At 57.8% G+C, this 26,033-nt stretch overlaps 1 protein-coding gene across 5 annotated transcripts in view; it reads right to left on the reverse strand.

Moving 5' to 3' along the window:
• The window catches only part of SEMA6B (semaphorin 6B), an 89,634-nt gene that overhangs the window by 34,154 nt on the left and 29,447 nt on the right, over window positions 1-26,033 (reverse strand). Inside the window, exons 1-2 of one of the 5 annotated variants that reach the window (XM_074978319.1) lie at window positions 8,629-8,656; window positions 7,634-7,890 (exon numbers count right to left, since the gene is read on the reverse strand). The exons of the other annotated variants lie outside the window; for them this stretch is intronic. Coding sequence (XP_074834420.1) covers window positions 7,634-7,656 — 23 coding nt within the window. The 5' untranslated portion in view covers window positions 7,657-7,890; window positions 8,629-8,656. Of the gene's footprint in view, window positions 1-7,633; window positions 7,891-8,628; window positions 8,657-26,033 lie in introns of those variants that run through there. 5 annotated transcript variants of the gene reach the window in all.

Raw genomic sequence — 26,033 nt, forward strand, 5'->3', positions numbered from 1 at the left:
GAGGAGGAGTACCGGAAGGGTATGCGGCACAGGCAGACTGAGGAGGAGGACTGGATGGGTGTGCAGCACAGGCAGACGGAGGAGGAGGACTGGAAAGGTGTGAAGCACAGGCAGACGGAGGAGGAGGACTGGAAAGGTGTGCAGCACAGGCAGACGGAGGAGGAGGACTGGAAAGGTGTGCAGCACAGGCAGACGGAGGAGGAGGACTGGAAAGGTGTGCAGCACAGGCAGACGGAGGAGGAGGACTGGAAAGGTGTGCAGCACAGGCAGACGGAGGACTGGAAAGGTGTGAAGCAGAGGCAGACGGAGGAGGAGGACTGGAAAGGTGTGAAGCACAGGCAGACGGAGGAGGAGGACTGGAAAGGTGTGAAGCACAGGCAGACGGAGGAGGAGGACTGGAAAGGTGTGAAGCACAGGCAGAGGAGGAGGAGGACTGGAAAGGTGTGCAGCACAGGCAGACGGAGGAGGAGGACTGGAAAGGTGTGCAGCACAGACAGAGGAGGAGGAGGACTGGAAAGGTGTGCAGCACAGGCAGACGGAGGAGGAGGACTGGAAAGGTGTGCAGCACAGGCAGACGGAGGAGGAGGACTGGAAAGGTGTGCAGCACAGGCAGACGGAGGAGGAGGACTGGAAAGGTGTGAAGCACAGGCAGACGGAGGAGGAGGACTGGAAAGGTGTGCAGCACAGGCAGACGGAGGCAGCTGGGGAGGCAGACGCTCTTGGGCATTCAGTGGGTAGGGCACAGCACCGCAGCTGGGTTGTGTGATGCTCTGTCCAGTGGAGAAGTTTCCCTTCATGCTGCCCCAGTACTCAGGCTACTACGGGGAGAGCAGCCATCTAAGAACCTGGTTAGGTGCCACACCTGAGCTGAAGGAGGACAGGCTGTGCTCTGCCACGGTGACCCTTTCTCCATCAGCCTGTCAAAGGCCCCACGGTCCCCAGGCCTCCTGGTCGGGCTGAGTGAGGCGAGAGGGGCCAGAGGATAGGGAAGAAGGGTGGGATGCAGGCGATGGGAGGCAGAGATGAAGGGGCTGGAGGGGGGTGAGGGTCCAACACGCCCATCAGCCCAGCAGGACATGGGTTTGCCACAGGGGTGGGATGACGGGACAGTGAAATAAATACCCCCTGCCCCTCCCCCTCCCAACCCCGACACATTCACACACACCACCCTCTGCGCACCTTCCCCCTCCCCCGGGCTGTCACGCACACACACCCACCGGCCACTCACATGCACCACCTTCCCCTACCCCCTGCGCACCATCCCCTCATCACGCACACCGCTCACAAACACCGCCTCCTGCACACACACAGGCCACGCTCTCTGGTTCTTCACACTCCCAGCTGTTCCTGCCAGGGTGCTGGGGAAGTAACCCCCTCCCTTGCAGGCCGGGTGCGATGTGAGTTGGAGGGTCTCAAGCAGAAACCTGCACCCCAACATGCTCCCCCTGCAGGGGAGGACCCAAACGTTACTAACCCCTCCAGCCCTTGCCCGAGCCCCTGCTCTGACACCGACTGCCCGATCGACCGCCCTTGCTTGTCACTTTCTCCGCAGCGCCCCGCACCACTGCTCCTTCTTCCAGCCTCTCTGAGTGACTGATGCAGCTCAGGGAGAACGAGCCGATGTGGAAACCTAGTCCACATGCTCATGGAGAGTTAGAAAAGGGGAGAAAATGGACGGAGGGAGGAGGAGACAGAGAGACATCCAATTGTAGCTCAGTCGCGGCATTGCAGATGGATTGCCGGCTGGTTCTGAGCTGCGACTGAAGGCCCATAGTAGGTGAAACTGATGCTACTCAGTTCAGGACTGGAGACATCAGCCTTTATGCAAGGACCTCCGAGGGCTCTCCACAGTGCAGGGCTTTTTAGTCACGTGGTTCTCATCGTGGCCCCGAAAGGAAGCATCTGATCAGTGAGATCTGCTCCCGTCACAGCCCCGGGGTCCTGAGTTCCTGCACAGCCCAGCACAAAACTCAACACAATGGCATGGCGCAGTCGAGAGCTGGAGAGGGCTGAGCTCTCTGAAGAATCTGGCCCAAAGAAGAGTGGGTGGGATGAGGATCAGGGACAGTGGTGTGCACCGCAGAAGCTTCTGCTTGGATTTCCTGAACAAAGCCTGTGATTTAAACCGAGACAAGGTGTCCCAGGGTGGCAAAAATCAAAGCAGCTTCTGAACCCCGCTGCCCTCGTCTCTTACTCCAGGGGACTGGATACAGGCGCAGGCTACACTGCTGGTTGCCACACTGTGCCTGTCTCCCTTCTCTCTTCCGGGGCCTCTGCGGCCAAAGGCAGCAGCTCACACAGGTGCCTCAGGTGGGCAGGCTAAAGAGAAAGGTTAAGAAAACTGGGCCTGTCCAGTGCTGGGGAAAAAAGACTGGGGAAGGCCTGGTAAAAGCCTTCAGCTAGGCTAAGAGTTGCTATAAAGAGGAGAACAACAAGAAGTCCTGTGGCACCTTACGGACTAACATATATTCTGGAGCACCAGCTTTTGTGGGCAAAGACCCACTTCGTCAGGAGAGTGACCCATTGTTCTTGTTCGCAGAAGGTAAGACAAGAAACAAGGGGTTTCACCTGCAGCTGGGGAGATTTCAGTTAGATACCAGGGAAAACCTTCTGACTAGCAGGGTGGTTAGGCTCTGTCTTGGCCTCCCACGGGAGGTGATGGAATCCCGGACTGGACGTGTGTAAGAACAGGTTGGACAAGCCCCAATTCAGGATGGTCTCGGTTACTTGGTCCCGTCTCATTGCAGGGGCTGGACTAGACAGGGCCCCTCCAGAACCTACCCTTCTAAGCGGCTCTGGATTAACCCTTTCCTTGGTAGTGCATTGGAAAACCTCAAAGGTTCCTGATACATTTGGACAACTTTTTGGCTGAGCTTCCGCACCGAGAACCTCCTGACGAATCCCCACTGCCCTGTTGCTTTTGTTTTACTTAGTCAACCCCATTAATACCCGAGCACCTTGTTCTGGTTCATGCTTTTATCTTGACAACACTTCTAGCCCCGGTTACAGATGGGGAACAGCTGTGCAGGGAGGCTAAATGACCTGCCTAGGGACACAGAAGAAGTCTGTGGCAGAGGAGGGATCAGAAGCCAGGCCTCCAAATCCTAGGCTGGCACACCAACTGCTGGACCAGCCTTCCCTCCTCTTACAGCACCCCTGCTGCCTTCCGGAGCAGCAGGAGCAAGGGAGGCAGTGAGTGATATTTTCTCATTATAACCCAAAGATAGCTCAGCACTCAGCTGCTGTGCACTTGTTTCTTGTCTGAAATGCAATCAGATCGAGATGTACGGAGTGTTGGAAAATCAATTGAAATACATTGGAGCCTGAAACAGACAGCTTAACCAACACCCCCCACCCACCGCCGACTTCCCCATCCTGCTGCTACATTCCCCTCCGCAGGAACAGACGCTCCTGGGGCAAAAGGCTGCTGGGTCCCCTCCACCTGTGCCAGAACCGTACAGCCAACCGGCTGCAGCTCTCTGGAAGCAAGAGTGAATACACTGGCCAAATCCGGGGATGCCTAGAACTGAGGGCACGGGGGGAAGTCAAAGAACCAGGACCCAGGGTCCTTGGCTGCTGTCCAGTTGCTGTAATTAACAAGTAAGCAACAATTTAATTGATTAGTCAATTTCATGTAACCAGCGAGCTGAGACTCTGGTTCAATCAAAACGCCTTCTACCCCTCTGCGTCCCAGGCAGAAGAAGCCGTCAAGGGTGAAATTACACCACAGCACCTGAACTGCCGTGCTGTGCCACCTGCAGCCCTTCCCTGGGGGGAAGAGGGTGCAGGAAGGTGAGTGTGTGGGGGCAGCAGCTCAAAAGTTCGTGCTGCTCACACTGCAATAAGCCAGTGGGATTTTACGGGTGGACGCATGTCTCCCCCGTCCTGCCTTTGGGGCTCCTTTAACACAGCAGGAGGTGGTTGCTGAGACACAGGCTGAAGCTGGTGGTTGAGGACTCCAGACGGAGGAAAAGGTGGAACTTTTATGGGGAAACTCAGAGAAACACAGAATCCCAGGGCTGGGAGGGACCTCAGGAAGTCATTGAGTCCAGCCCCCGGCCCAAAGCAGGACCAACCCCAACTAAATCATCCCAACCAGGGACTTGTCAAGCTGGGACTTAAAAACCTCCAGGGATGGAGAACCCACCACCTCTCTAGGTAACACATTCCAGTGCTTCACCACCTCCTGGGGAAATAGTTTTTCCTAATATCCAACCTACTTCTCCCCCTCTGCAACTTGAGACCATTGCTCCTTGTTGTGCCAACCCTCATTACTGAGAACAGCCTCTCCCCATCCTCTTTAGAGCCCCCTTCAGGGAGTTGACACAGAGACAGGCAAGGGAGCAGAAGTCCGTTTCCCAGCCCGCCCCAAGCATTCCTATCAGAGACGAGAGGCTGGTGCCCATGGTTCAACCTCAGCACAGGTGTAAGAGCTGGCTGGGCTGGGGGGGAAGGGAGCACATGCCTTCAGCCATGTCCTGCAAAGCAAGAGCTGCGAAGAACGGGGAAATGCACAGGCCACGCTCCCTACCACCGGGGATGGGATCCTCCAGCATCAGAGACCTCTAGCCAGAAGACACGACTGGTGCATCCCATTGGGTCTGCCCCAGCCATGGAAGTCTCCAGCCAGATAACATAAGTGCATCCCAGGACCTCTGTAATATCCCGGCCCTGGGCACCTGCCCCCCAAAGACACGAGGGTCTCTCTCTGCTCCATCCCAGCCCCTGGCAAACTGCAGCCCCAAGAAGTGACTGTGTTTCTGCCCAGCACCAGAATCCGCCCCCACATGGAGATCTGCAGGCAGGCAGCCTTGTAGCTGCTCTGCCGTCAATAGCCACCCTCTTTCCTGCCTGCCTTCCCCTCCCGCTTCGTTGTCTGCCCGGCTGTACACTGCGCTGCCCCGAGCCCTCATCCCCAGCCAGGATAGGCCGTAAATAATACAGGCGCCTCTGACAGGCAGCAAGAAGGAGCCGGCATAATTGGAAATTAAAAGCTGCCTCTTCTCACAAAGGGGTCTCTAATATAGGACTCCGGGCAGTCAGCCAACCGAACGCAGAGTCGATATTTCATCCCCCTCGCCAGCCAGCGTCAAAGGCACTAGGCAGATTCCCAGCTGGGAGGCGCTAAGCAAGGCCCGACCTGGCCACTCACCTCCTGAGAAGAGCCCACAGGCTCCGAACAAGCAGCATGCGGGACCCCAACCCTGCCGCCCTCAGGCACCAGGGACGGCCCAGGAAGGGAGGGATGGACGGGCTGATTGTTAACATTATCAATGGGATCACTGTGATTCGGACACCATTGACGTTTCCTAATCCCCTGCCCCTGTCGATGAGAATGGCATTTGGGAAAATCATGGTACAGAGACACATGCAGCCTGTGCTCACAGGGGCTGCTAGACAGGCTCAGATCCAGGGACCAGGGTTCCCTCTAATTTTTTCCATCCCGGGGCAGAATAAATTTTGTTGTGTGCACCAGGACATGACAGATGTGCACCACCAGTCGAACCAGACGCTGCCAGCGGTGGGCAGCTGTGGGTGCTCTGCTAATCACGTGAGTGGCACCCGAGAATCTCCTGGCATTCAGCTTACAGGAAACACTGCCAGGGACTGTGTATTCCTGTCTCCTTTGCCCATTGTGACCAGCACCAAGTGCTTCAGGGCGGGTGCAAGACCCCAGTAGGAGGCAGTTATGGGGTCATCTAGGGGAAAACCTCCTTCTCCCCTTTGCTAGAGGTTGGCATGGAAGGTTTATGTCCGCTGAAATACTCTTCTCTATTAATTTTTGATGCTTTATGCTCATAGCTCTGGCTGTTCCCACCACCTGTGCGAATGTTCAGACCCTTGCTCAAACCACAAGAAGCCCTGTGGCACCTTTTAGACTAACAGGCACTTCCTGGAATTCTGCTAAGCTCCCGGCAGGAATGAGCTCCACAGGTCAGCGCTGCCTGGTGGCACAAAGCTATTTCCTTTGTCACTCCAGGTCCAGCTTTCCAAACGCCGCTCGCCCCACATCAGACGCTTCGAAGGAGGGGGTTAGAAAGTGCTGAGCATCTGCCCCTCAGAACAGCCGGCCCCTTGGTGGTCTCTGCAGCTGGGTGACCCAAAAGCACGTGTCACTGTTGACAATTCCAGGCCTCTCTCTTTGCTCTTCTGAGCAACGGAGTTCCCAGCTCTTCCCTTGGATGCTCTTTCCGTAAGACTCACAGGAAGGGAAGGGGATCTAATGGTCAGGGCTGGTCCCAGGGCTAGAGGGACCTGGGTTCAAGTCCTGGCTCTGCCACGGACTTTCTCTGTGGCTTTGGGCAAATCAGCTCATAACTATGGGGTTTTAAATCCTCTCCTGCCCATCCTCCATACATGAGCCCATTAGGGATGCTGTGATTCAAAGTGAGCATACTCCTCAAGCAATGGGAGTGAGTCAGAGTGTGTGTTGCGCCCAGTCCCTCGACTCAACTACCGTGCCCGGTGGAAGCAGCAAAGGCCTGGCCTCAAGCCTTGATAGTACCCCACCATGCCTCAGTTTCCCTTGTGGAACCTGGACAGAACAGCACTGCCCTGTGTCACGTGACGAATACATTAAAGAGTGTGATGAGCTCAGATAGTCACAGCGGCCTTCTGAGTCCATAAGCGCTCTCGAGCATCGGATCTATTTCCTCTGCCAGTCGCAGGCTGTTAGGCTTTCGTTTCGGATTGCAGCTCCTCTTTAATGTTTTACAAAGGCGGAATTATGAGCCATCAGATGGAGGGTGACACAGCCCGGTATATTTTTAAAGACCATTTTGATGTACCCAGGGCTGTAAAAGAAATTGAATTATTCTCCAAAGTGTCCAGGGTTGACTTTAAACATTAAAACACGTGAACGAATCCCCGGTGGAATTCACAGCGCGGCTCTCAGAGGCACCAAAAATACGGCGCTTCATTTGCATGTCAATTATTCCCCCGTTTGTTATCACCACCACATCTCCAAGTTTAAGTAACAACTTCAAAAGAGATTGCCTGGCACTGGGTCTGACCTGCCTTGTTTTCATCTTCTGTCTCTTTGTAAATTTCAGGACGTGCTTTTTTCCCTCCTCAAAGCACCAGTTTCTGTTGCTCTTTTTCAAAATAGATTTTTCCATTAAAAAAAAAATAACTGACGGGTGCCCAGGCCTCGTAAACAATTCTGCCAATAACAAAGCAAAGCCCATCTGTGCTGTGCAGCCTGACAGTGGTAAACCAGGATACCACACAGCCCTTGCAAGCACTGGCTGCAGACTGCAGCTTTCTTTGAGCTACTCTATCATAATAAACCAGGAGGCAGGGCCCAGAATTTCGGAGTAACCCTACCAAAACAAACTAGCAAGGCAGAAGAAGCAACAGCACCACAAGACTTGGGGGACAGAAGGAGATTTCGGCCTGATGTTGCCCAGGGGTTATTATTAGTCTGAGGAGGATAAAAACTGAGCAAAAACACGTAGGCATCTGTAGACATACAAAAGCTGCCCAAGAAATAGCTCCAGTCCAGACTGCTGGGCCCTTGCCAACTTGTGATTGTTTTCATGTGATGCTCAAATAGCAAACATCTGGATCTGGGGAAAGTCTGGCCTTTTCCCACTGCTTCTGGGGCACCAGCTCACAGGTGCGGGTACCTCACCTGTTCGAACCCTCCTTGGGCATGAATCCCAGTGGCGTTTGATGGCAGCGTGGAGGGAGTAGCTGGTCTCAGTCTTGTACCAAACTCCCAGCAGTTCTTCTCTGTTGCTGTGCAGCGATCAGCAGGACCCAGAGCAGCCAGAGAGGCTCCCAAAAGGCCGTGGAGGGTGTTGTTGTTGGGGGGATAAGTAGCATTCTGCCAAAGCACCAGCTGCAGGAGCTCAGAGCCAGTCTCCGCCGGAGGAAGGCTCCCGCGGGCTGGACAGGGCGAGAACGTTGCTCTGAATCATTCCTGCTGTCAGTAAGCCCCTGGAACCCACACGCTGGCCAGCTGTGAGTGCAAGCAGGGTCGCACACACTCATCTGTATCCACGTGCACTCGTACGCACGGATGTAGGCACTCACATGCAAACACACACGTTCACTTTCTACACAGCCTCCTACGCCGTCACACACACATTTGTGCCCTCACACGCATAGTCCTTCACCGACTCACCCATGTACACCCTCACCGACATGCACGCCCATGCACAAGTGCTCCCTCTAATGCATTTGCACAAATGCACACACAGTCACAGAGGCATGCACACCCGCGTGCACCTGCAAGTACACACACTTCACACTCACATGAACACAACTGCACGCGCTGCAGCACACTCCCATGCCCACACAACACACAAACTCATGCATTGGTGTGCACACTCACACCCACTCACATGTGCCCACAGCATGCACACCCCGCTCATAACCACACGTACAGCCCTCGCCCCTGCACACAAACAGGGAGGTCCATGAAAGTGACTTGGCACTAGCGGCTGGCAGCCTGGAAGCATCTCTTCCCCGCGTCTTTAGCAGCCTCCTCTCCGCAAGTTGCCCCTTTGAAAGCGGCTTGGCAAAGAGGCCGCTGCAGCTCATTAGCGCAGAGGTTGGGTGGGGAGGGAAGCAGCTGGACCGCGACGCACGGGGAGAAGACAGGAACTGAAGAGATGACCAGACCTTGGCCCTGGAGCCTGGCGCCTGTGACCTATCACAAGGACACCTCCCTCAGCAGGGGCTCCGATCAGGCCCAGCCAGCCCCTCGCCGGGCCAGGGATGTATCAGTAACTCGAGAGGGGCCTCGCCAGGCAAAGAGCCTTCTAGGGAACGCAGCCCCCTCCTCAGGCCTCCACAACAAGCCGGCCAGCACACTCTAGCTCAACACGCACACCCCGTACCACACCCACCGAACGCACATGATCCGCCCACCCTCAGCCAGCACACACACAGCCCCCTCACAATCCCACCCCAGCCCAGCATGCACACCCCCCCACTTCAGCCCAACAACACAAGCCCCTTCCGAAAAACACCCCCAGCCCAACACTGCCCCCCAATGTACACTCAACCCTCCCCACCCAGCATACACAGCCCTCCCACACCACACCCATGCTCTATGCAAACACACCCCACTCGATACACTCCCAGACGCATAACACAACCCCCGCACCTCCCACGCCACAAACCCGCTCCTTCCAAAGCAACACAAAACTCCACAAAACTTTGTGTCTCCCCGACCACAACACTTGGCCACATGCAACACTCAATTCAAATCAGCACAAACACCCTTCACGCCTCAGCCACCACTTCACACACAAACCACCTCACATCTTCCACGCAGCCCCTGCTCCCCTCCCATAACACGACACTCGCTCCTCCTCCAGCTCCCTGCCCTCTCATGCCTGATCCGCTCCCTGCAGCACCTAACAGGCAGCGCCAGCCTTGCACGGTGACCATCCAGCCCGTATTAGGTGGGACAGTCCCATATTTGGGACACCAAAAAGGAACTACGTGTGTGTGTGTGTGTGTGAGATAGGGACTGTGAAATGAGGCACATCCTCACTAGGGACTGGAGACTTATTGCACAATGACTCCGCCTGCTCCTTGCAGCACTGCGCCCCCGACTACTGAAACAGGGCACTCGGGTCAGAGCGCGCCTCCTACTGAGCCATCCGCCCCACTGCCTGCAGCACAGCGCCCCCTAGCACTGCACTAGAGCGCTGGGGTCAGTTCTGACCTACAGGGGAGAGCGCCCCCTACTGAGCCACCTGCACCACTGCCTGGAGCACAGCACCTCCTAGCACTGCACTAGAGCACTGGGGTCAGGATGGACCTACAGGGGAGAGCGCCCCCTACTGAGCCATCTGCACCACTGCCTGGAGCACAGCGCCCCCTAGCACTGCACTAGAGCACTGGGGTCAGTTCTGACCTACAGGGGAGAGCGCCCCCTACTGAGCCATCCGCCCCACTGCCTGCAGCACTGTACTGAGGCCAGCACGGATTCTGATGGGAGAGATTTCGCTCAGAGGCCTCCAGACCCAAAGCCAGACCCTGCTGCCACCCTGCTTAGCACACAAGGTCCAACCAGCACCTTCCCCACGGAGCGCAGCTGGGAAGTGCAGAGCCGGGAGGGTAAATGTGGGTAGATGAGTGAACAGACAGAGCCAGCGCAGAGACGGAGCCTTGCGACTGCAAAGCAGGGGAAGAACGGAGCATGGAGGGCTGCAGGACAGAGCAGCCTCGAAACAGACGCCTGGGCTTGAAAGTCACCCAAGCACCCATCTCTTCGCTCTGCACCCCCTCTGCTTCTGGAAAGCCCGACAGGACCACCACGCTCAGCTGCCTGCCGAATCCGGGACTGGCAGCTCCATTAATTTCTGAACCAGAGGGCCGGGGGCTTGGAGAGGGGGCATGTGTGGGGACGGTGGGGGGTTCTGCTGACAGGGAAATCAGCCTTTAATTAATGAGCTCGTTAGAAGGGTCTGAGGCTGCAGCCTGAGATACCTGGCTGCTGCTCAGCGATCTGTCAGGGAGTCCCGTCCTCGTCAGCAGTGAGGCAGCCAGTTCCCCCTCCAGCTGATCAGATCCACCGAAGAGGAGCACTTTGGAGTGGGTGAGAAACTCCCCACAACTGTCCCCAGCTGGGGTGGGAGGCGATGGGTGAAGGACCGCCCAGCTCTGCAGCTTCCGACCCTTCGCTGGCCAGCGGCCGAGAACGGCCCATGCCAGAGGGGCCCTGAGATCCACCGTCCACCCTGGTTTAAAACCTGAACGACCTCCAGGCGTTATCTGAGACCTTACCAGGATTGTTACTGTGTGGCAAGGCAGGCAGGGCCATCCCTGCCCAGACGCAGCTGCGCAAGGCACCCCGAAATGTGGGGCACCGCTGGGTCTTCACATCCACCCCCCTGCCGCTGCCCATCAGTGATCCCGCTCGTTTTTTAACATCCACTTGGGGAATAAATTTTATGTGCACTGAGGCATGTGCAGGTGTGCACCCCCCATAGGAACCTGCGCTGCCGGTGCGCTGCTAATCAACTGGGCGTCAGCTGGCTCTCTCCTGGGCGGCTGCCCAAGTGTTCAGCTCACAGGAAACATCGCTGCCTCTCCCTGCTCTGGAGCTGTGGCAGCCTGGTGAGTCTCTATCCAGAGAGGGGCTAGTTAACGTTAAAGCAGAGCAGCCTCGTAGCAGGCCTGTTAGCTGAACATGGAGCTTGTACGAGAGTCATTCAAGTGGTGAGGAAGCAGCTAACAGGTCCGTGCTGTCACTTTGACCGTGGTAGGCTACAGTCTCAAAGCTACTTGAACTGGGCCACCGGTTTAATAGCATCGCAATGAGCCCCAGAAATCCTACCGGCGGCCCTAGCCGACTCTCCGGCGTGGGCGCTTACCACACACTCACGGCCTGGGTGGACACGGCTACAGCGCACCAGAGGTCGGAGTGGACGCTGGCTAACGCTACGCGTAAAGAGCTGCTAACGCCAGACTGACGCCAGTATAACGGGGCAGCGCCGGGCCTGCCTGGCCTCGGGATTTGTCTTTGCACACGAGCCCGTGTTTTGTGGTGCTTGTGGTCATTTACACGTACATGTGCTCGGGGAGTGCACAAGGGATGAGCGTCCTCTGATGCATTTGTGCACCTGTAGAGATTGGGGAGGGCACGCGTGCATTCTGTGAGTGCAGCCTGAAAGCCCCAGGTGCCCCTGTGGGGATTGGGTGGTGCACTCAGTGTGGGGGGACCAGCAGCCCCAGGTTCAAGCCCTCTTCCACGTGTCCTGCCTCTAAAAACACCAGGAAAATTGTCCCGTATCTTTTTGCATCCCTCCCGGCCCCCAGCTGGTCAATCAGCTGCGAGTGCAGCTCCGTGTGGGTAGGCAGTGGCCAGGGAGAGGTCGGATCAGGTAGGAGAGGTAGCCCGGGGTGCGCACAGGGGCAGCAGGGGTTGCACAAGCCTTTTCAGCCGGAGGGCTGAAGCAGGAGCTGCAGGGCTGAGGCCCAGATCTCTGGCACATCCCTCCCTCTTCCACCCAGGCTGAATCCCCGCTCCCTGCCCCCCACTGAAGCCAGGAGCGGCAGGGCTGAATCCCAGATCCCTGGTGCTCCCCATGCAGCAGAAGCCCCTGAGCCCAAGGGTAGAGCTGGGAGGCACTGGGAATGTTGCCCCCCAAAGGGGGAAGTCCTGGGGACTGACCCACCCCTCTGCTCCCAGCTCCCTGGGTGGACTGGAGGCAGAAGCCAGAACCCGGCAGTGCAGGACACCTGCTCCTGTGGCTGGTGCCATGGGGCTCCCTCCTCTCTTCCCGCTGTGGCTGGTGCAAGAGCTGGAGCTGCCCTAGAGTTCCCAGCCCCCTTTGCTCACACAGCCAGTAAGAGCCGCAGGGGTGGGGACCCGGCTCCATGGCTGGCAGAGCCCATGGGGACCAGGGGCCGCCGGGGAACCCTCCTGCCATACAGCCCCCGGTTCTCCCCTCCCTGCCCCCCGGCCACGCACAGCCCCCGGTTCTCCCCTCCCTGCCCCTGGCCACACACAGCCCCCGGTTCTCCCCTCCCTGCCCCTGGCCACGCACAGCCCCCAGTTCTCCCCTCCCTGCCCCCTGGCCATGCACACGTGGTTCATGGCTGTATTATGGGCATTTCCCAGGCAAACATGTGCTCTCAGTGGGCACCTTGTGCGCCCTGGCATGCAATTGACAGGCAGGTCTGGGCACGTCTGCACTTTGGGCCCATCTCCCCGCACTACAGCCTGTCCGCAGTACCTGGCAGGTGCCCACTGGTGGGTTTTGGGGGGAAGTGGTGGGAGCTCCCCGTGCACTGGTGCGTACTGTGGTGGTGTACAGTGAACGTGTTCCACGTGCACGCGCCCACGTGGGAGGGCAACAGCAGGTGTACGCTGCCTGCCTGCATCCGCTGCTGTGGCTGTCCTGGAAGTCATGCCCCGCTCCATCACCTGGCCAAGCTGCTCCCATTCCCTGTGATTTCCATGGGCACCGGAACCCTGTGTGTCAGCATCATGCCCGGATAACCCATCACGGAGCCCTGGGCAAACACACACCTGGGGCCCTGGCCTTCCAGTAGGGAGGAGAGATGGGAGGAAGACAGAAAGAGGGGAAAATACCCTTCAGTGCCGTTCCCTGCCTGACATGCCCCTGCAGGAAACCCGGGCCCTGGGCTCTCCTTGGCCCTGCTGGGGCTGGCAAGTGAGCCTCAGAGAACATCACTCCCAAGCCACTCAGAACTGGCCTGGCTGCCCCTCCGTCCCAGCCCCCCAGCAAGGACAGGAGCTGAGAAGACCCCCCACTCCCCACCAGCCCTCTGCCCTCCCTCCCATCTTCACTGGCATGCTCCGACCACTGGCGCAAGATTCACAGGGCCCCTGCTGAGACCCAGGGCAAGAAGGAGTCTCCTCCTCTTCTGGCTCAGAGTGGACCCAGCAGCCTGGGAAGGACACCAAGCCCTTCGGAGCTGATGGGGATGGTATGCCAAGAGCAGGTGAATCATAGAATCAGACTCCTAGGGCTGGAAGGTACCTCAGGAGTCATAGGGACCAGCCCCCTGCCCAAAGCAGGATCAACCCCAACTAAATCATCCCAGCCAGGGCTTTGTCAAGCTGGGACTTAAAAACCTCCTTTCCATACTGGGGGGCCCAGAACTGGATGCAATACTCCAGATGTGGCCTCACCAGAGCCGAGCAGAAGGGAATAATAACCTCTAGATCTGCTGGAAATGCTCCTCCTAATGCACCCCAATATGCCACAAGCCTTCTTGGCTACAAGGGCCCACTTATAGCTGAGCTTTTATCCCCCAACTAAATGCACACCCACGTGCATAACCACCACCACCCATCCACACACTCGGAAGCATCCGTTCCTTCACGCACAACCGTCTCACAGCCCCTTCCACACGCAAGGCGGTCACACAGGCAACACATCCGTTCTCCAGTCCTCCAAGCACACAGTACGTACAGCTACACCTTGCCTCCCAAGCAGCCGCTGCTCGTGGTACTTGTCTGACAGTCGCATCGGGACACCTTGCACAAACTCAGGCTCTGCACACACAGTGAGAGTCGCCAATGAGCTCGTGTCTGTCTGGCCTGAGCCAAGAGGAAGTTAATTATCTCCATGGGGGGAATATAAAGGTTAAGTGACTTGACCAAGGTCATCCAGGGAGCTGGGAACTGAACCCAGGTCTCTTGGCTTCTAGCCGTAAGACCACCTTTTGCTCTTCAATGTTCAACACAGGGTGGGCTGCAAGCCACACACCTGCCCAGGCTCCACCCTCCATGACCATGTTGCAGTGCTGTCACCCTCTGCAAGGTCTCTGTCTGTCCCTCTGTCTTGACTGACTGCTTCCCTAGCTGCCCACTGCTCACCCAGTCCCTCCTGGCTCCCTGCTGGCCCCTGGCAGTGGCTACGGGTGGGAGAGAATGGCCACTTGGTGCTGGTTCTCTGCACCTGCCGCTGTCAGCGGACCACAGCCAACTGCTCCGTCACATCTGCGCCAGACACCATCAGCTGCTCCGGACTCCAGCCCAGAGATTAGTCCTTTGCCTGGGCTTTTCTTAAAAAAAAAAGCCACTGACGACGCATTCGCAATAATTAAAGAGTCGGTATCTCCCCTCCGGGAGGCCGTTCCCGGCTTTTGCCACCTGTTGCTGAATGATCGGCCCCTCTCAATAGGCCCCCCAGGAGACATCGCAGCCGCCTTTTCATTTACCTGCAGCCTTTCGCAAGCTGCCTGAGACTCCTCGCTACCCAGACGAGACATCCTGCTCAGATTTAGCGTGCACTTCCATCTCCGCTCTCCCCTTCCCCGGCCATGCGCCTTCCTTCCACCCCCGCCCCTTCCCTTCCTTTAAGCCTCATTTCCCGCCTGTCATAAAGCAGGCTGGCACCATGCCGGCTGAGTTTTTCTGCAGGGAAAGGGCCATGCGTGCGCACAAATGTGCACACGACCGACTCACGCCACACCCGCAAAGCCCACGAGTATCTGCAGGACACGCCCGAGAAGGGGCCCGTGGGCACAGCACACACCCGCTGCGTAGGCACAAGCAGAAGGCGCTGGCTAACTGCACAGCGGGTGCCTCGCAGAGTGCTACCCAGACGCACAAGAGCGTTTGGGTGCAAGCCAAGGGCCCCCAGGATGTGCACCCGGGCGCTGAGGTGGAACGCTCACAGGGCACCTCCCAAAGTCCTGGGAACGGGCGGGCCGGGCCGGGAGAGCTCCTGGGTTGGTGCTGAGCGTTGCTCGGGAGGTGAAGACGTTGGCCAATCGGGAGCGCGCGCACCTGGTGAACAGGCTGCACCCCCTTTGTGCCCATCTCGCACCCTTGGTGTGAGGACACCTTGTCTGTGCCTGGGGCGGATGATCCCTCCGGACTCCACCAGCTTCTGGTGACCCAGCGCGGCCTCTCCGGCCTGCGTCTCTCAATAGGTTAGCCACATTCCCCCCCGCCCAGCCCAGCCCGGGGCGCTCGCTAGAGCAGCCAGCCCTTCCCACCAGCACTCACAGAGCCCTCGGATTCCCAGCTCCCAAGAGCAGGACACACCAGCTGCCACATTTGCACTCGGGATCACCACTTCCCTTCACCCCCCAGCGCTGAGCTATTTATAGTGGCCAGGCTTCTTATCACACCACAGCCAGGCCAAGGGCAGAAAGTCACAACAGTGGGAGCAAAGGGCGACAGAGACGACAAACCCACCACACGCTCCTGAGCCTAAATGTAACTCACAGGCCCTTCCGCCAGCCCCCACAGGACAGCTCCTCGTGTCCTCCCAGCGCTTTCCCACGCTTTTCACGTGACCAAGGCCCCAGGCAGCCTGTCTGCGGGGATGGGAGGATGTCGGGGGGAGGTTCATCTGCCCCATAAATCTCTACCTGAAATCCTTTCACCAGCATTCACTTCTCCCTGCAAACCCACACCCAGAGCTTCCGCAAGCCCCTCCTCAGCCCTGTCTTGTGAGGCCCACCGCATGCAATGGTCTGCCAGGCAGGGACGCGTCTCTCACCTCCTGCCGGGAGCTGCTCCTCGCCCTGCCTGTGAGCGAGAGCGGCCTCTCTGGCACGCACCCAGCCCCGGAGAGCCCTGCAGCTCTTGTCATTCTGACACAGGCTTTCTGCGGAGACTTTCCCTGAGCCCTTTCGGTGAAGTCAGGGAATCGTGGTATCTCCGCGTGCCCCTCTGCCTGCTGGCTCATGGTTCCCACCCACACACTCTCTCTCTGCTCTCCTGGCCCCCGACTGCACCCGGCCTGCTTTTCCCCACCTGGCCCTGCAGTGCAGCGCAAAGAGGCTCCTGGGGCAGCCAGAAATGGCGGGTGGGGGGTCCCGCCAGCTAGGCCCAGGGGTCCGATTCTGCCCCCTGGAGGGTCTGAGCAGTTACCATGCCTGGGTTCTCTCCTCAGGCCGCCTTTCAGCTCTGCTTCAGCATCTCTCTAGTCTGTCTCCACCAGGGTCCTCTACATGGGCCAGTCGGGTCCCCTGCCACAGCCCCTCTCTCAGCCCAGCTGGCCCCTCCTGGGCAGGCTCCCACCCTGCAATATTCTTACCCAACGGGCGACTCTCTGGATACCCCCCAGGCCGGGCTGCTGCAGAGCTTCATGCGGGAGCTTGTCTCTGTCCTCAGGCACAGTGTAGTTCTCTCCCCTGCCTCCCTGCAGCCTACCTACTCCCACAGCAGTGCCCTTTCCACCTCCCTGTCTCTCTGCGACCCCCAGGCACACCCCTCCAGCCGCCCACCCCGCGTCACGCAGTGAACTGAGCCTCAGGTACAGCCGGGACTTGTTTCCCCTACGACGTCATAAGACGCATCATGGGCCCTTCCTCTGAAGCCTCAGGTGTGTGCCACCTCCAACGCGGGGCTGGAGGGACTTGCTGACCTGGCTGTGATTGTCTTTGCTCTGGCACTGGACAGAGCTGGGTAAGGCCCGTGTGCCTAGCCTGAATGAGCCCTCTGGCTGGGGCTTACCTATGTCACCCACTTCCTCCCCTTGCTCCAACCACCCCCGCTTCCAGCATCTTCCTTCTTCCAGACACTGACACAAATGACGCTGGTCCTCAGACTGATCTTTCTAGCAACAGCAGACCCTCTGTGGCGATCAGAGCTTCTGGCAAGCAGCAGGGACCCCAACCTCAGAGCATCCCCAGTAGGGAAACTGAGGCACGGAGCATCATCACACCCGGGGCCACATGGCACAGCTAGGAGCAGAACACACCCAACCGATGCCTGTTCTGAAAGCACTAGGCAGCACTGCCTTTTGAAACACGGATGCCTCCAGGCTGGCTCAGGCCATGGGTCAGGCATCCCACCTTCAGCGCTATCCCCCACTGACGTACCAGAGGGCAACAGGCTCTGTCCTCCTCTCTCTCTAGCCCCTGACAACGAGGTGGAAGGCATGAGGGCAGATGGGAGAGCAGACTCCTTCCTGGTCACGCCCCACAATGGCCAGCCGGGGGCTCTGAAGCATGTGGTTTGATTACCTTTATCATTCCCTTGGTTCACACAGCCGCAAAATGTTAGTAACAGTTGTAAAAATTACCAAGGCAAGTTTCAAAGCCCAACCGCCCGTTGTCTCTCTCCTTCCAGATGCAGCTTCCAATGGCCACTCGACCCCCACCCCACCAGCTCCTCCCCCTCCTCTTCCTCCCTGCGCCAGCCTGATCAGATGCTTCCCACCCTGCACTGCAGCCATCCAGTGACCTTGCCAACGAGCCTTTTGCCCATGTCATGTCAGTTGCGGGCTCTGGTCCCTGCAAATCATGTCCCCCTCCAACAGCCCTGAGTGCGCACAGTGCTTCACAAGCTCTGCTTAATTAGATGAGTCCTTTGCCAGCATTCCCCTGTCCTCCCCAGGAGCAATCCCGTGTGCAGGTCAGAGCCACCGCTCTCACAACGCCCAGGACTTTCTCCCAGCCCTTTGTTAAACCAGAAGCTGGAGAGTTGATAGCAGCCTGAACATTATTTCATTTGATCCGGCTTGTGAAGTCTGTGCGGGTTTTTTTTTTTGGGCTTCTGTCTTCCCACAAGCCCAACCCCAACTAACAGCTTGTGTGCGCCAGCAAAATGCTGCAAATCAAAGAGTGGCCCCCCATATTCACAGAGCAGCCGGCAGGAGACATCACAAACCTGTCGGCGGGGATCCAGCACTTATGAACAACCACTGGAACAAACCAGTAAGAGCCCCTGGCCCGCCCAAGCCCTACAACCCTGTATCATGCATCAGGATGCAGAGCAAGGCTCTCCTGAGCAGCCCTATCCTCAGGCCGGCCAGGGGTGCGCTGCCCTGCTGAGCAAACCCACAACAATAGCTCAGACACAAGGGAAAGCTCTCACCAGCACTGGCCACTGCTTCACCCTCCTGGGGAGCCCTGCAATGTTAGACTAGAGCAGAGCTGGCTGCACAGGCCTCCCTGAAAGCTGCCCAGAATGCAGCATACTTAGCTCAGGAGAACACATGTGGGGCCCAGCTGGGATGGGAACCTGCAAACGCCCGAGGGGACACGGTCGACACCTTTCCCTGCTGCAAAGAGGCCCAATCCGCCATCTCATCTAGCGCCTCTTGGCTGCGTTGTGGGGAGGCAACAAGGGGCATTTCAGTGAGGACCTGCAGGTTCACATCGGTCCTTGGGAGCCACAGGAGATTTCAGCCAGAACAACAGCCCAGAGCCTGGTGGGAGGGGCTGTCACGCCACCTGGGCCGGGAAAAGCCCCTGCAGTCTCGCCAGGGGGGTCCTGTGAACCTCCCGCCTGGGCTGGGAAGAAGGGCCCCTCTTTCATACAAGAGAACAGGACGGCGGGGGTAACGTGAGCCTTGGGCGTGGAGGTTAATGCCTCGGATTGTCTGGGCGAAGAAAGGAGAGAATGTGAAGAGGGGCCAGGGACAGGGGAAGGGAGGAGAGAGAGAGAGAGAGAGAGAGAGAGAAGAGCTGAGAAAAAACAGCCTGGGAATGACTGAACCCAGCTGCAAAGAGGGACCTGTGCCTGGCTCTGGCAGGGGTGGGGGCTTGAAATGGGCTTGGGGGGGTGGGTTTGTTTGTGGCAGCTGCTTGTCAGGCATGGCCAGCCCAGGCAAAGAGACCCACAGGGGTGTGCTTGCAGCCCACCCCCAGCCGTAGGGCGGCAGGCTGGGAAGAGACAAGCTCCAGCTTCTAGCCACTCCCATCTCAGGCCCCCAGAGCACCTGGCAGGCAGCACAAGTGAAAGGCCTGGATCCCAGAAGGATAATGGGAGTGGGGGAGCACACAGCACCTTGCAGGATTGGCCCCCCCCCCCCAGAGCATCACAGTCCCCAGTGGATGGCAGGAAGGTACCATTAGCCCCATAGTACAGGCAGGTAGACTGAGGCACAACACAGGGAAGGGACTTGGCCGAGGAGAACCAGTGACAGGGCTAGGTGCAGTGCTCTATGCACTAGACCCTGCTGTCTCCGCTGCCCCCACAAGGCTCTCTGGGGACGACAGGCAGAGGGCTCTGCAGGGTTCGCATTCCCCGAAGGAGCAACATCTAGGGGGGGTGCCAGATGCAGCCCCACTGCCTTCCCTGGAGGTCCCCTGGGGAGGCCCTACCCTGGAGTCTCACCTTTTGCTACATCCCCCATCCTTCCAGGGCAGGCCCAGCCTCCCTCTACCTGGGGCTGAGCAGCCACCCACGGCAGGAGCACAAAGACCCCGTGTACGGTCAGGCAGTGAGGTCTAGTGGACAGAGCACCACCTGGAAACCTGCAGCCTACCCTTGGCTCTGCTAGTGCCAGGGGGGACCTTGGCCAAGTCACGTCATCACTCTGCGCCTCAGTTTCCCCTCCCGTTTGCAGCCAGGACCGTCTCACACTCTGTACCGGAGCAGCACCCAGCACAACAGGCCGTAAACTCAGCTGGCCTCAGCCTGTTTCTGGGCAGGATACCAACGAACCCCTTTGAGCTGGGCTTCCAGGCCAGAGCTCACTAGTAGAGCTTTGCACTGACTGCTCAGAAAGGGGAGTTCCCAGCCAAGCCCCTCTCTGTCCTGCGAGGAGCTGGGCTGGCCAGCGTGTGCAAAGAGGGGCCAGGGTTGTGTTACAGGGTGCCCAGCATTGCACCCTCTGGTTTCCCCAGCCAAACGGACAACCGAGACCAAGACTCACCATGCAGGACCAGTGCAACTGCCTGGGGCAGACTTGAACCTGGGACCTTGGGAGCTTTATGCAGAAGCCTGTACGCTCTGAGCTAAGTCTCTCGCCCAAGGCTGCAGAGGAAACCCCCCTCTCTCTGCCCATGGTCTCAGTGCCACTCCGTGGGACAGTGACCTGCAGCCCTCAGGCGATTTGCAAAGCTGCCCGGAAATAATGGAACTTACAAGGCCAAGTTCCCTTGGTGGTTTCCAAAAGCCGGGGGGGGCGGGTGTTGTGCCGGTGTCTGCAGCCCTGTGCATCACGGCCGCTGGGTGTGCACGTACCGTATGGCCTCTCCCTGCAGCTCCTGCCATTTGCTGGATGCCCAGCAAGAGATCGGGGGCCTGCCGTTTCCATGGCGACGGCTCCCAAAACGGTGGGTGAGGACAGCAAGGCCGCACCTCTGGCAGCCGGGCCCCTCTCAGGTGCCTCCGGTGCTTGGGTCCTGTTTTAGCCCCTTCTCTCGGTCATGTCTCAACCACTCAAGGGGACTCCGGCGGCACCCACATTTCAGCTGCTACTGCCAAGGTCATTGGTAACACACGCCCCCCCCAAGCAGGGGTGCAACCTCAGGGGGAGGGGAGGACCCTCCATCAGCCCCGCTCGGCCCTGTGACCAGCCCCCAGCCGCCCCTGCAGCGGAAGGGCTCGTTAGAGCCGAGCTGGCTTTGCTGAGGTTAGCCAGGCGGTGCCAAGTATCAATGAGCTGACGTGGTGTTTAGCAGTGCCACTAATTAACCACGGGGTGTTGTACGGGGGCGGCTCAGCTCGCCCGGGCCGTACTGAGTTCTCATTGAATTCCCATCGGGAGCCCTGTGTCTCTTCTCCCCGTTAGCCGGCCACAGGCAGAGAGAGCCGGCCGTGCCCCCCACCCAGGGAGGGGTGGGCAGAGCAGGAAGGGGAGAGGGAGTGAGCGCTGAGTCTGGGGAGGGAGGCGGGCAGGGGAGGGGGACTGACCCATCACGCTGCCCCATTGGCCGCATCTGTCTCCCTGTAACCAGAGCCTGGCACACATGGTCTGAATGGGTCAATGGCAGGAGCCCCGGCGCCTGTGAGCCACTCTTGGCAAACCCCTCGTGAAGCGGGAAAGCGGCTGTGTTGCGGCTGGGTCTCCAAGACCTCTCCGCAGCCATTGCTTAGCTCTCCATCCCAACAGGAGCAAGAGACCTGAGCACGGAGGTTCTCCCAGCCCTGGAGAGATGCCGGGGCCTGCAGTGACCCCGGTGCAAACGCCTTCTCTCCTCGGAAATGCACGTCTGACCCAGGAGGCCCCTAAAATGCCTCGCAGTGTAGTGAAGGGATCCCATCACCTGGGGCAGTAGAATGCAGCCACCTCTGGGATGGAGCACTGCAACGGGTTAACAGTAGCACAGCCACAGTGTGCAGGGCTAACTTTCCCAGCTTCCTACCACAGCCTGGGCTAGGCTCATACTACCAAGCCACTGTCTTCACCACTGTGGTTATCCACCCTAGCTGAATCCATGTCTCAGTGTGCCCATCTGCAAAATGGGGGCAACAACCTTTCCTTGCCACAGGATAGGGTCAGAAGCTTCGTCCCTCCCTGTCCGTCAAGTGCTTTGAGACCAGATGCCTTGAGATTGGATCTTCTCTCTCTCTCTCTCTCTCTCTCTCTCTCTCTCTCTCACACACACACACACACACACACACACACGCCCCAGAGCAGAGAATATTGCTACAACTGGCACAGCATGCAAAATGTATCAGGCAATGGAAACATTTGGGGCCAGAGCCAACGAGGGTGTAAATCGGTGCAAGCACCATTGTGCTAATTGCATCATCTGAGGATCCGGCCCCATTTCCAAACAACGCCCACATGCTAGGAACAGAACTTCCACAATCACACCGATTTAGTGCCATCTCCCTCCTCCCACTCTCCTCCATACAGCAATTTTTTTAACTGTTGCCTCTAGCACAGGGAGCTGCCCACCTCCCTCCTTTGCCCTTAAGCTGTTAGCAGCCAGAGTCCCTCTCCCGGGCTTGGGCGATGCTCCATCTCTGTCCAAACCTATTGAAAAATCGATACAGAAGAAATCACCCCCTTCCAGTTCACAGCCATGTCACCAGCGCTGTGGGCTGTGTGCATGCACCAGAGGATGTAGCAGCAGCCTGGCCCAGCAGCCAGGGACCTGGACGAGGCTCCGGGCGCTGGAGCTGCTCCCAGCTCCAGCTCTAACAGTGCATGACCTTGACCAGATCATTTTACCTTTCCCCATGCCTCAGTTTCTCCCATTTGCTATAAAGGCAATAATGGGCTTTGCCTCCTTTGTAAAGAGCTTGGAGACCTCTGGAGGAAAGGAGCTAGGTACTACTGGTGGGAGACTATCATTCCAGAGAGTTTTGCTTTTTGCAGGCACTCAGGTCAGCAGCATGTGATGAAGGGGTAACGTCCACTCCCCTCCTGGGTGCTGTGTCCAGGCAGAGGTGCTGGAACTAAGGCAGCACACCCTGATTTGAAGGGGTTTCCTTTATATACAAGATTTACAGGTTGGTTCAACAGCTACAAACACCCCCGGTGCAAAAATTGTCCCAGCTCTCCTGTCCAGGCAGCCACATGAAGAGACTGATTTGCACACAGACACTGCTTTGTAGATGAAGGATTTGTGTCATCTGGGCCAGTGGAATGCAGCCACCTCTGGGGTGGAGCACTGCAACTGCTTAACGGAGGCACAGCCACAGCACGCAGGGCTTGTTTTCCCAGCTTCCTACCAGGGCCTGGGCTAGACTCATGCTACCACACCAGCATGGCACTGTCTTCACACTGTGATTCCCACCCTAGCCAAATGGGCCAGCCTCTTGAGCAACCAGCCCTTATACCCCGTCAACCGGCAGGTTGGGCCTGGTGCCCGAGCAGTGCAGGAGCACCACTCCTGCCCAGAAGACACTGCTCAGACCATCAGGAGAAAGCAGTCCAGTAGAAGAAAGGCTGAAAGAATTGGGCTTGTTTAGTTTGGAAAAGAGAAGATTGAGGGGGGACATGATAGCGTTTTCAGGTATCTAAAAGGGTGTCATAAGGAGGAGGGAGAAAACTTGTTCTTCTTGGCCTCTGAGGATAGAACAAGAGGCAATGGGCTTAAACTGCAGCAAGGGAAGTTTAGGTTGGACATTAGGAAAAAGTTCCTAACTGTCAGGGTGGTCAAACACTGGAATAAATTGCCAGGGAGGTTGTGGAATCTCCATCGCTGGAGATATTTAAGAACAGGTTAGACAAGTGTCTATCAGGGATGGTCTAGACAGTACTTAGTCCTGCCATGAGAGCAGGGGGCTGGACTCGATGACCTCTCAAGGTCCCTTCCAGTCCTGGCATTTTAGGATTCTACGAGTAGCACTTGAAAGACTAACAAAATAATTTATTAGGTGATGAGCTTTGGTGGGACAGACCCACTTCTTCAGATCCGAAGAAGAGGGTCTGTCCCACCAAAGCTCATCACCTAATAAATTATTTTGTTAGTCTTTAAAGTGCTCCCGCACGGCTTTTTTGTTTTGATAGCGTATAGACTCGCACGGCTCCCTCTCTGTTACTGTTCACCAGCAGGAGAAGGTTGCCTACCACTGCACTTCATCCCCCGCAAGAGATGGCAGCAAGGAGAGAGAAAGAACTCTCCATGGACCTCCATGGGGGTTTGAACTGGTTGTCATCTGTCACTCAGGGATGGGGATATTTCACAGCCCCAAGTGAGTGGCTGGGCTGATCCAACTGGCTCATGCAGTCATTTCTTTCTCCACCCCATGTCGAAACATCCCTTGCCATTTAAGGGAGCTGCCCAGCCAATCATGGCGAGCAGCCGTGTTCCCTGTAAGCCAAGAGCTTGGGCAGCCACCTGGGAGATGCCGCCCAGCTGATTGGCAGAGCACCCACAGCCGCCCACATTTGATTCTACTGGCGGTGCACAGCTGCACATGCCGTGGTGCACATAACAAAACTTATTCCACTCATGGATGGAAGAAATGAGGGGGAACTCTGGCTAAGAGGTCAGTGGACTTTTAGCTACAAGTTGGGAATGGGAAGCAGGGGATGGCTCTCTTGATGATAACACGTTGCATCACCATGTATGCACCCCTGGGAAGACAGGACACTGGGCTAGACGGACCTTTGGTCTAAGCCAGTCTGGCCGACAGTGGGCAGCAGCAGAATGCAGCCCAGCAGCCAGAACCCGGGCAAAGGGTAAGGCACAAACCAAGCCAGATCCTGACTATCACACTTCTCTCCCCTTTGAGCAAGTTGGGAGCTAGGTCCAACCTTCAAGCCGGCCCCCGACACAGATGCACCAGGTTCTTAAGTCTCCTGGCTGGGCAAGGCCATCTGCCCTCCCCCGGCTGCTTCCGGAGGCCCTGATGCTTGCTGCTGATCCTGTCTAGACCAGGGGGATGTGTTTAGATTGAATATCAGGGCTAAGGGAACTCCAGCCAGGAGACTTGATTCATGACACCTTAAATCAACAAGCCACTGCACCGCTCTGCCCTCCTTAGCTCGGCGGGCTGCTCACGAGTGCCTGGTGGGCCGACTTCATGGGGAAAGTTATTACTCTTCCCTGCAGTGCCAGCTCTGGGAGGGAGCTACAGCAGGAGGTGGCATTGCCCTGGCTTTCATTGGAAGCCCTGAGGCTGCGGTGGGAGGGGCGGTGCCGTTCAGTGGTGAGAGTTGGGGGGGGGTGGACTTTTGGATCCCAGCCGTAGGTCTGCACAGTCTCATGGTTAGAGCAGGAGGGGGCAAACGAGCCAGGCAAGGTGTTCACCTCCCTTCTAGTACAGCTCCCCCCGAACCCTCTCCCCTCTGATTTCCGGAGCTGTTTGCACAGAGACAGGCGTGGGCTGCCCGGGGGGCTGGCCCTGGGGGGCGGGGGCCCAGCTGATCAGCTGTCACTTGGCTCCGCTGGATAAGGAGCCAGAGGATGCGCCCAGGCCTCTTGCAGCCCAGCACCGCGGCAGGTGGCGCAGTAACGCTCACGTCACCACGTAACCGGACCCAGCACAAATGGCAGCTGTCAGCACTGCACAGACGGGTTTGATTTTTATTCCCAAGGTGACGTTAGAGGAATCTGCCTTCCGCCGAGGAATGGGATTACCGCAGGCCCTGTTCCCCCGAGGGCTCTGCCCAGAGAGGGCCCAACAATGTGGGGGGATGGGAAGCTGCCCCCTTCTAACAGGGACAGTCCCTGGGAGCAGGTGGAAAATTGCATCCACCCCTACTCATGCGTAGAGTGAGCACCCGGGTTAAAAACTCTTATGCGAGTGACACCCAGATCCATTGGCTAGCGGCTGGACCAGAGAGGGGTGTCTATTCCCCATCTTGGGTGGAGAGCACGGCCTAGTGGTGATAGCAACACGGGGCTGGGAGTTAGGGTTCCTTGGCTGTATTCCCAGCACTGGATTAGGGATGATGCCTAGTGATTAGAGCAGGGGGCTCTGGGAGTGGGGATTCCTGGGCTCTATTCTGATCTTGGTATGTTCCCTCTTCTATATTTCTTATCAGCCCGGCACCAGTAAACTCTCCCCTTCTGCCCCAGCCTGAGGCTCCCTGGCAGAGAGCAGACCGTCCATCCCTCCAGCTCAGACAGCTCCGATCCCTGTGGCATGGCCCCAACCACTGCTGCCCGGTTATCAGCCTCCAAGCACGGGCACCTTGCTCAGCAGCCAGGGGAACGCAGGCAGCAGCCAGGAAACCCTCGATATTATTACAGACATGTGCGCTGCCACCGTCCTCCTGCTCCTTTCAGAAGCAAAGATGCCCCCAGGGGAGGCTGGCTTGGAAGAAACGGGACCACAGCCCGGCAGGGTAAACGATGCGGAGGGAGATCGGCTCAGCTCCACCACGGAGCTGGGATTTAGATGGCGATATGACCTGCGGGCCAATTTGCAGCTGCGAGTGGATTTTAAAAGCTTGGCTTCGCCTATAATGGCTCATCACCCATAACCTTTCCAGCCATAG

Source organism: Carettochelys insculpta, chromosome 27, assembly GCF_033958435.1.
Source record: "Carettochelys insculpta isolate YL-2023 chromosome 27, ASM3395843v1, whole genome shotgun sequence".
NCBI lineage: Eukaryota > Metazoa > Chordata > Testudines > Carettochelyidae > Carettochelys > Carettochelys insculpta.